This window comes from Heliconius melpomene, chromosome 19 (assembly GCF_056956725.1).
Source record: "Heliconius melpomene rosina isolate 202511_hmr_F chromosome 19, ASM5695672v1, whole genome shotgun sequence".
NCBI lineage: Eukaryota > Metazoa > Arthropoda > Insecta > Lepidoptera > Nymphalidae > Heliconius > Heliconius melpomene.
In genome coordinates this window covers 6,872,249-6,883,023 of record NC_140407.1, presented here as the reverse complement: position 1 = coordinate 6,883,023, position 10,775 = coordinate 6,872,249, and the positions used below count along the sequence as shown (strand labels likewise).

Here is a 10,775-nt window from a genome sequence, read left to right as displayed (position 1 = left end):
TACATTTAAAATTTCTATTTAATTTTAAGGTGCTTTTGTAATTATTATTAATTAAACACATGTTATGTGTTGTTACTTGTTACTTATATTTAATTTATAGGTATATATTTAGTCTGTGTTGGATCTTTAATTCTACTCTTTATACTATGTGGTTGTAGTGGTAGTTTTTGTTAAAAATATACGCCAAATTGGCTTATGTGTAGAAATAAAATAAAATCCTTGAAAGACTTTGATTTAGTGAGTTCGATTCCCGTTAGGGAGAATGAATTACTTTCATTACCTCGCTCGCCTCGCTAGCGACGTTTAGTGCCGCCACTCAACTCGCAATGTTACGAAAATTGGTTGGAAAATAGGGGACAGGTTCCCGTCTGTCTATGAAGTTAATAAAAAGCTGAAACCTAAGTTATCTAGTTATAGTTTCATAATACGTTACATAATAAATAAATTTTAAATGTGACTTGACAGTATAAACTAAGTATCTCACTCGTTTCAAAAAGCAGTATATATTTGGAGTGGTATAAAACGGGTCGACTAAGCAAACTGAGTAGCTGCCTCATCTTAAGTAGGCGTTCTTGCTAATGTTGTTGAAATATTGATTAATATTGTATCCATCTTGGCGCGAGGGGCGCGGAAGCGGAAGCCGGTGCTCGTCCATTGTCACTGGAGACCGAGTCGAGTTGAGGGCACTCGGGAAAATGGATTTTTGTATCATTTTTTAAAGCTTTTCCCCATATTGTTTAGAGTTTCGAGTTAACCTATACAAAGGTTGTCGAGCTTTTGTAGGTGTGGACGCTTTTGTTTAGGTGTAGCACGTGGCATGGGGAATGTATGTATGTATGTATATACTCGTATGTAGGTACGTACCTACGTAACAGAATAGTTACGTAACGGCATCGACTTGTGAGTGTAGTTAAATATCTGGTGGCTATTTTTGGTGTTTACTGTTTGAATTGTATCTTTGCAATAGTATCTAAATAAATATTTAATATTTTCACGTAACTTTAGGCTTAGTTAACGCTTTTTAGTTAACTTACCAATGTCAAGTTACTATCCCCAGGAATATGTTTACTTTTAAATATTTTTTTTAAAGCAGTATTTTAGAGATAATGTGTAGTGAACGGCGGTATTCAACATCACCCAGTAAAGTAAATTTGTTTACAAACTTTTAGCATATTTATTTTAATGCATGTTTTTTTATATGCTTTATATGCATAAATAATTGAAATATACATGAAAATGCATTATAATAGTAAAAAATACAAGATTATCATCTAACATATGTCGTATTTTTAAATGAAAAAGTACAAAACAGCATTAAAAACGAAATTCCCATCCAAAAATATCACAGATTCATTCAAACAAAAGCTTGTTTCTAGTCACTTCCCATCAATAGTGCTAAACATTCGCATGAATGTACGTTATTAGTATAGAGAGCTAACCGCGTGTAAGGACCCGCGGCGCGCACTCTGGAGGTCGGACCGCGACGCCTTGCCAGTGGGGGACTTGTTTGGTAGAACTGACGATATGGCATTAAATATTTGTAAAAATATGTTAATAATTTTTAAAATGTTATTTCACAATTAGGAATGGAAAGTATTTTTTTACAAACAACACAAATTAAGTCTAATAAGCTAATAAGAATTTCGACGTAGCTTGATAAGAACGGATAGTTTAGTGGTCAGAAGCCTTGGACTGTTCCTAAGAGGCGCGGATGCAAATCCTGCCAAAGGTATGCTAAATATTTACAAAAAGCATGAAAAATATGGACGTATTTTCATTTGTTACAATCGTCTCTGTGAGTACATGTTTCGAGTACTTAGTATTTCTAACCTTTTAAAACTCTCCGTTGTGTGCACTATTATATAACCAAATATAGCACATGTGTATAACAATATACTTTTAATAGGTATGTAAAATCTTTAAAACAATCTAATAAGAAAATGTATATATATATACCTACCTATACATAAAACTCAAATAAATTTCTTTTTTTTTGTTTTAAATAAAAATAAAATATGTTTGTATATATTTGGATGAATATTACAGATAATTAACGTATATTAAAAAAAACATCCAACACAATCGTACGAATACACTCATTGAAAGTTATCGGAGTGTATGCGCGGGCGCATGTCCCTCCATTACGCCGCTCTGGAGGAGGGTCCGCAACGCCTAGGCACAGTAGGGGATGTTATTCGTATAACAAGCTTGTACAACGGTTTCAAAATGTTTTCTAAAATATTGTGAATATTATGTTACATTATAATTATACCTACCTACTAATAAAAATATGAATTATTTGTTATTGTTGACAAATAAGTAATAAATTTCAATTTGGATAAAGTAGGTCCCATTTGTTTCGGGTGTTACTTTTTTGAAAACTTATATAAGGTATTTGTACTTATGCAATGTATAATTTATTTTTTAACATACCGGAATTTGAACCCGCGCCTTTAGGTAACTGTCCGAACGCCCTGATCACTAAGCCATTTGTTCTGATAGAACTACGTCAAAATTCTTATACTCTACTGGTTACAAATTAGTCGCTAGCATTATATAGCGAGATTATTACAAATGTCCGTTATCCAAAGGTAGTTCCTTTATAGCTTAGCAAAACTTATAAAGCTTTGAATTTCATATATTACAGGTATATTTAGTTTTTAAACTTTTTTTATATATAAAATTTGCTTTTTGTAATAAAGTAGTCATCAACAAAATTTCCTATATCTACTAAATAGACGGACAAACAGACGAATTATAGTTCGAGTGTCAGAAGGGTTGTATATTTTAATTTGGGGTGAAGTGTTTATTTGCACTGATTGCTCTCACGGCTTCGTAGTGTCGGGCTTCGGGGATAGTCTTGTTTTCTTAAACGTATGGGGAATTATTTATTGTTTTTCTTAGATCGTGTGACTGAGATTATTAGCAGTTCTATGAATTTTCTATTTATTTTAAGTGGTATGTGTTTAAGAGATGCTATTATTGCTCAGTTGCTCTGAAATAAGATGGAAACGATGGTTGCGGGTTCCAATGTTACACTGGCGATTTTTTTGTATTATGATATCATTTTTCTTTGGACTATAATAAATAATAAACTTCATTTAGTATTAGGTAGGTACTAATCATCATCCTATTTGTATAAATAAATTCAATCGATTAACTGTTGAGAAGAAGATTTAAGATATGCATAAATAATAGTTATCTACGATGTTAATATATTAATAAATAATATTTCTTACAATTACCGTTAAATTTATAATAAAATTCAAACTCATAATTGTGGATATTTAGTAGGTAAAACCTAAGTTAAACTTTTTTTAATAAAGAACTCTTCTCTTTAACCGTAGAAAACCCCCAATAAGAATGATCTCATCATTTACATTTGATTGCATCTAAAAATAGTTAGAAGTAAAGAAATCAAACGTCTACTAACCTACTACTTTTATACAATCTGTTTAGTCTACGATAGAAGCGAGTCTTACTAAACAACTGGAGCTCGTATAATACGAGTAACATCAATAGAAAGGGACTCTAACATTCAATCTTTATAAATACAGATTGAATGTTAGTACAAATGTTCTGGAGAAATACCTCCGAATGTGTAAAAACGGAAAGTTTTACCAAATTATCTTTGCTAAATCATATAGAATAAAAAAATATAGAAAATACTTTAAATAATTTATTCCCCTAAATGGGAATCGAACGCAAAACAGATACGTTTTCAGTCAGATACTGTAATACCGCACCACGTAACCTCAAAAACACTATTTAGCAAAATCTTAGTAGGTCCCATTTCCATTCCACGTATCAAAGTCGGGCGCCAAGCGGAGAGCGGAGTGTCCTAAAAGTAGGTTCTCTCTGCTTACGTTACTGTATTAAAAAAATAATGAAATATCGTTATTATTATGAAACAATTGATGTATGTAGTAAGTATACAATACGACGACTGCGAAACCGAAACAGTATCGAACGCCTGCAGAACATAATTGCTTCAATCTACGCTAAAACACGCGCAGCAGTATTTATTTATTTACTTTGTATTTACTGAAACATAGAGGGCGGCAAGTTTTTTTTTAGTTATTTTAGGGGATTTCGTGACATCGGCTGTATTTTAACAGTCGTTATACATTTTTATTTCATTGATATTCGGTGGGTGGAATATCTATTTCTATTTTGCAGGGATCGCGACAAATAATTATCTAAAGATGTCATTATCCCATTCAAGCTATAAAAGCTTTCGACGAGTGACCTAATTTGTATTAGATTTTACTTTATCTTGGTGAAACACTATATCTTTTTTGATAGGCATTTTTGGCATATTTTGTTAAAGTACCTACATCATTCAATTTGTTTGTTGATAACAAGCTTCCGAATATGGTCAAAGTAAGAGACCAGGTCATTCATGTTGTAATAAACAATTGAATTCAATAAATTTAACCTTTCACTACGTGTATGTAATTTTTATTATGTCTTCTCCCGAAAATTGCTATAACGAACTCATCAACTCACTCAAGCAACTGAAAAGTTTCTGGTAGACAAAACTCTGCGTTGAAATCCACTACCCAAAATGTCACGTTATGCCGGAGTGTCATAAGTTTCCCTTTGGCTACTCCGCTATATACAGGATACGGTGTTAAGTACTACTACTATAAACTTTAAATTGTACCTAATGTATGAAAATTAAAGTATCATTACAAAACAAAAGCGAAGTAAGTTATGAAAATAATTCTTGTATAAAGCAGTAGTCAGTACAATATTTGTCTGAAGCGCCTAAACATAATGTCGACTGTGGCTGAACGTGCCTCCGTGTAGAGTCACCATGGTTCTCTAACGTATACGAAATATACAGTATTTATTTTATTATATTGCTTATGAATGTTTTATAATTGTTATTTAATTCAATAAACATAAAAATGAATCAAAAATATAAATAGAACGAGAATATCGCATCAGTTTCATATTTCGATACAAAGTGTATTTTTCGTTTCGTTTAAATATATATTTTCATATATATTTTTTTTAGAAACTGAGTCCTCTAATTGTTTACTGAAAGGTTATTTATTATTCATCCGATTTACAAAAATAGTTGTTATAATTCTATCCATATATGCAAATACAATAAATTAACTTTTTAATTTAGCTTCCACTTTTAGCTTTACGCTGTGAGCCGCCTATAGCAGGGTAGGTAGGGGGAACCTACTGTTAAGACACTCCGTCCCCCACTTTCAGCTGCGTGAGGCATTTCGTGTTGAGTGGTGGAACTCAATGCTTAATTTAATAATTCAATCCCTCGAGTGGAAATTGAACCCACAACCGTCGCGTTTACAGTCACACACTTGCGCCACTGCGTCACGTCAGCCTGATAAATGAACTATCCAACATAAAAAGAATTCGAATAAAACACATCAATCCAGTAGTTCCTGAGGTAAGTATGTTCAACCGAACAAACTCTTAGTATAGAAAATATCTATAAACTCTTTTATCTCAATATCCAAAAAGAAATGGTGTCAGTAGTTTATTAGCAAAATCTTGTGAAAACACGATCGTGGCGACCGCGCGCGCGTGGTGCCGGCTGCCGACACGCTACACTACCATTGTGTTCTACTAACGCAGCACTTTTGTCTGTTTGTACATTACATTTTATGTTAGCTTGATTCCAGGGTATGCTTGGATCTGAATAAGTATTTAGACATTGAATTATAAATGTAGGTAGATATTACATATCTATACATTATAAGTTTTTAGAGAAATGTATTTTTGTTGAAAATATTTTGATTTTTTTAAATTTATTTAATATTTTTTTACTTTTCTTGTTAAGAAATTAGACACAAGTTTCTTAGATTCAATTAGCAATCGAAGATTGTTTCCAATAGAGCCCTAATGAAATATATTAAACGTTAATTAACTATTCTAATTAGAGTTGTAACCATGGACCAAAGTACGCTTCGTTCAAAAATAAATGCTTTTCATCTGCACTAAAATTGCGTTTTTATCATTGCAGCATAAAACACATTACAAATATGGAATATTTTTTTCGTATAAATATTAAACATACTTCTTAACTTTAACTTTACTTTGTCGTGCACAGACAGGACAATCAGTGAGATCCTAGTGTCAAAGTACTCCGTTCTCTGCGCTGAGTGGCGGAACTCAATACCCTGATTTGGCTTGTACCAGAGCGAGGAGATAAATATATTTTTTTCCATTGATTGAGATCCTAACCCACAACCGTACAGCAATCATAAACGCTCTACTGGTACGCCGCGATGACATAATTTTAAGAAAAAATTAATCAATCAAAAATAAACACAACAAATATCAGTAAACTATAACAAAAACCAAAACGACTGTCCGTTCATTGACGTCAGCTATCAAAATAGATGGGAGTTTCATATAAATAACATAAATTGTAGAGACTTTGATATAAGAGATCTAAATTGTACCTACCTACGTGGCTATAGTAACTATACACTGTATCTGTATGGTGTATGCAAACAGTATAAAACAACGGTTCGCACCAGAGGCACGTAGGAAGGCGTGTCGGGCGGTGGGCGGGGCGTATATCTATATTTATATGATGATATATTTCACAACTGAAGCTCTCTGTGGATATAGTATATAACATTTCATTTATTAAAAGTAAATCTTATGAATATAATAATTTTGTTTCTTATTACTGAAAGTTTAGTGGGAAATATTTTTCATATGGTAGCTACCTCCATCTCTATCTATTTAGATAGGTAGGTACCTAGGTATCTAGGTACTAATCTATATTAGTATGGTAGAGTAATGAAAGATTCAAAACAATTTTAATGTAACTTGTTGGGCATGAGATTTTTTTGAGAGAGAACCTAATTTTCAGCTTTAATTTCGAATTCGATAGAGGGAAGAAAATAAATCAATTCCTCAAGTGTGAATCGAACTCACAACCATTACATCTACAATCAAACACCGTCTCACCGAATCACAAGGAATCTTTTGGTATTTGAAAATATAAATAACAATCCACGATCACGTCCTAATATCTTAATATATACATACATATATTACTATACTACTACTGTCATAAATTAAAAATTAAAGAAATTGTTTAACTTTTCGTAAAATTATATAAGTAAGTAGTTTTCTAACTCTTGCAATGAATCTTTATGTACCTACAGGTATATAAACATGTCAGGTAATTAATTAAAAAAATAAAACGTTTAACAGACAAATTTAATCTATTTGTTACATACAAATGAGCTTATTTTATTTCTATTTAAAAATGCAATAAAAATAACAAAAGTCATAGAATTGTAATAGCTACTACTAAATAATTTCAATATATAAATAATCCATTATAATATTTACACCATTAAAAATAATTAATGAGAACGATGACGAAAGTAAGCGTTTTTTATTGTTATATTAAATTATTGAATAATTTATTAGGGCAAGATGACAAATTTAAGTTACAATTTATGACATATACAATGTCGGGATACACGATTAACGCCGCCATTAAACCAGTACTAAATAAACTCCTAAACAACGCGTGTAACATTCAAAAACAATATTTACAGACCATGATAAATCGAGTTATGCTCTAATGTAACCCTAACCCAACCCTACGGTAATACTTACGTGTTAAAAAACCTTACAATAACTAAAATAACCGTGTTTTATAAAAATAACTTTTATGGCTCACATGATAAAGCCCTATGGAAATGCAGGTATAGTTTAGTTGATTCGCACGTATCGAATAGAAGGGGTTCGTTGCCTGGGCGGAGACAGAGGCGGGGCCTGGCCACCAGTCGCGCGGGCACCACAGTTCGCAGCGAGCGGCTCGCGATGCCGCACAGCTATGAGTCCTCCGAGTTTTGCAATACGAGATCTCCTGCCCGAGGCCTCCTCCCGCTCGCCCTCGCCCTCCGACACCGAGCTCGACGTGACGGGCACAGAGACCCCGCCGCCTGGATCCTCACAAACACCAGATGAAAAGAAAAACGAGAAACCTGCCTACAGCTACAACGCGCTCATAATGATGGCCATAAGGAGTAGCCCCGAAAAACGATTAACTCTGAACGGCATTTACGAGTATATTATGAAAAATTTTCCGTATTACAAAGAAAATAAACAGGGTTGGCAAAATTCGATACGACATAATTTGAGCTTGAACAAGTGTTTTGTAAAAGTGCCGAGACACTACGATGATCCGGGAAAAGGAAATTACTGGATGCTGGACCCTTCTTCTGACGATGTGTTCATTGGCGGCACTACAGGGAAGTTGAGGCGGCGATCCACCGCGGCGTCACGGTCTCGTCTGGCTGCGTTTAAACGTGGAGCTATATTGCATCCAATGTTCGGTAATCCTTACGCTTCATTAGTAGGACTATATCCGCCTCTGTTATCTGTATATGGTAGATATGCTCTTCCTAGTCCTCTATTGAGGCTGCCGCCGCCACCCCCCAATCCTTACCACCAACTATACAGGAGGATCCATGGCTTATCACCGCCGGTGAGCCCGCCCGACCCCGATCCCGACTCCATGGTTAAGCACAGTTGATCTTACTGTCCCCCGGTGTCCCCCGGATACCGTACTGAAGACCAGTGATGAACTGTGGAAGTGTCAGACTGTGATAGACGGACGCTAGTGTATATTATAATTGCCTGTTTCTGTAAAAAGTGGTACCGCTATTTATTTATTTAAGTAAGAATCTATTTAAAGAATTAAATACAATAATATTAAGAGGCTAAATTTTAAGTATAATGCAATAAAAGTAATTTGGAAAAATATATGTAAGATTTGTGTTTTGTTTCGTCTCCTTTTGGTTATTTTTAAATAAAGCAACTTCTTTAATTAATATGATGTCGTGGGCTCATGGTGCAGTTGATATATCTGATTTTAAGTATTATGTTTACGGGTTCAACCCAATTTGAGCGCGTCTGTAGAGATGTTTACCTCATTAGACCTGAGTTGACATTACCCTATGATTATATCATTTACCATGTTTCTAGCGTTTTTAAATATGAAGAAATAAAAAAAACCTGGTGAACAGCTCGGTTCTCACTATATTTTTTCTGTTTACGTTCTGAAATGAAAGATATGCATTAAAGAAGATTCTCCTGCCCCGAATCAATAACAATTATCACTAACCTCCTTGGCTTTGAAAACTTAAATATGGTTCTGGTCTCTGGTCTTAGTTCTCGCACTATTTTATAAATAAAAGTAACTCTACTTTTCTATACAAAATAAATATGAAATATAGCCTATTTATTGTTGGTTAAGATACTTCATTGTTCTTTAAGCCAAATTTTCTACAGTCCCTGGCTTAACTTAACGCCGTGTTATATCTATACACGCACTGAGACCAGAGTGTATAACTAAGTTCACTCACATAAGATTTCTCTGCCTATCCTGGTACGTGGAAAAAACGTAAAGTATTTTTTAAAATTTGTACAAGATTGTTATTTGCGCAATTAGGAACGCATTGAAAAAATCTCTCTAGTACAATATTATACAATATAAGATTATTACGTTTTTTTACCAAAATTAGCAGTTTCAATCAATATTAAAAATACCTAAAATATTAAAAATAATTATTATAATTTCATGGGAAATCAATTAAAACGTCCGAATTGTATTTTATATGTACCGACCTATGTCGTAAATTATAATTTTAATTGCTTGTTAGTAAGATTTTTGTGTTTTATTAAGATGTCTAATATTATTAACGATTGAAAGACTTTTTTCTAGTATTATGGACAACGAGTGTCTTAATAGATTCCCAGGTTCCCTTTAAAATGCCTAAGCTAAAATCTCATTGACAAGTAATAAAAGCTTTTTTTTAAAAAGATTTTTTAATAAGATAGTTTCGCTAGCTTATAAATATTTGTCTTAATTTCAAAACAGAAACAAATTTTTAATTGATTTCTGACCAATATTTGTTCTTTTAAAATATACTCAAGCCAATTTACTTAGATTTTGCTAATAACTGGCCAAAAAAGAGGTTTTTTAAGTTTGCTCACTATCATTGATATCGGCTGTAACAGCCGCCGTTTCTTTTACGAATGTTTATTTCCATGCTCTAGCAAGAAAAAGAGCGGTGTAGAGTTCCGCCACTCAGTGAGGAATGGAGTTTCTTAACACTAAATTCCCTGTACTTACCCTACTTTGCGGGAAAGAGCGTGAAGCGGTAATTTTTATCAAAATCTGAATCCAAAATGCAATTGCTTTCAATTTCAATATAAAGCACTTCGATTGTTACCATAAATACGTTGTACGGTGCAGTCGTCGTAGCACAGCTGCCACAGCTTCCGGTGATGCGCTATCATCACAATTGTTTAGGAGTGCGATAAAAATCTGTAAAATACCACACTTAAGTAATTTTTAACCTTTTCATTTTTATTCAAAATTTAAGTAAGTTTAAGGTATATTGAGATATCTACGTACTTATGTAAGTTTTTTTACGTTTATTAGCTTTGTATTCATCGTAGATAACAAAAAGAGAACGTTTCTTTTCACTCGAATTTTGGCGTTGGAAGAATCTAACGTGGTTTTGTCTAAGAAAATAATACAAAATATCTGTCAAGTGTGAGTTTAATTTAACATGTTTTTCAGCTTCACTCTGTATCCCGCATATAGCAGGTTAGGCAGATAGAACTTAGTGTTAAGATATTGCTTTCCCCACTCGCTGCTGAATTTTCGAGGCATTGCGTATTGCAGAACTTAACGCCGCGCTTTTGCTACCAGAGAGAAGCAATGAAAATGTAAATAATAACTTATTGTCTCGAGT

The 10,775-nt window shown here is 33.4% G+C and overlaps 1 protein-coding gene across 1 annotated transcript; it reads left to right on the top strand.

Annotated features, from left to right (window-relative positions):
* The first annotated feature begins 7,807 nt into the window (after positions 1-7,807).
* LOC146528531 (fork head domain transcription factor slp2-like) lies at positions 7,808-8,782 on the top strand. The gene has a single exon (XM_085203757.1). It carries the CDS (start codon positions 7,844-7,846, stop codon positions 8,543-8,545), a length of 702 nt encoding a protein of 233 aa, XP_085059883.1. The 5' UTR covers positions 7,808-7,843; the 3' UTR covers positions 8,546-8,782.
* Positions 8,783-10,775: the final 1,993 nt, after the last annotated feature.

Coding starts and splice junctions, on each gene's coding strand:
- LOC146528531 (XM_085203757.1), top strand. CDS start 7,844: ATGAGTCCTCCGAGTTTTGCAATACGAGATCTCCTGCCCGAGGCCTCC.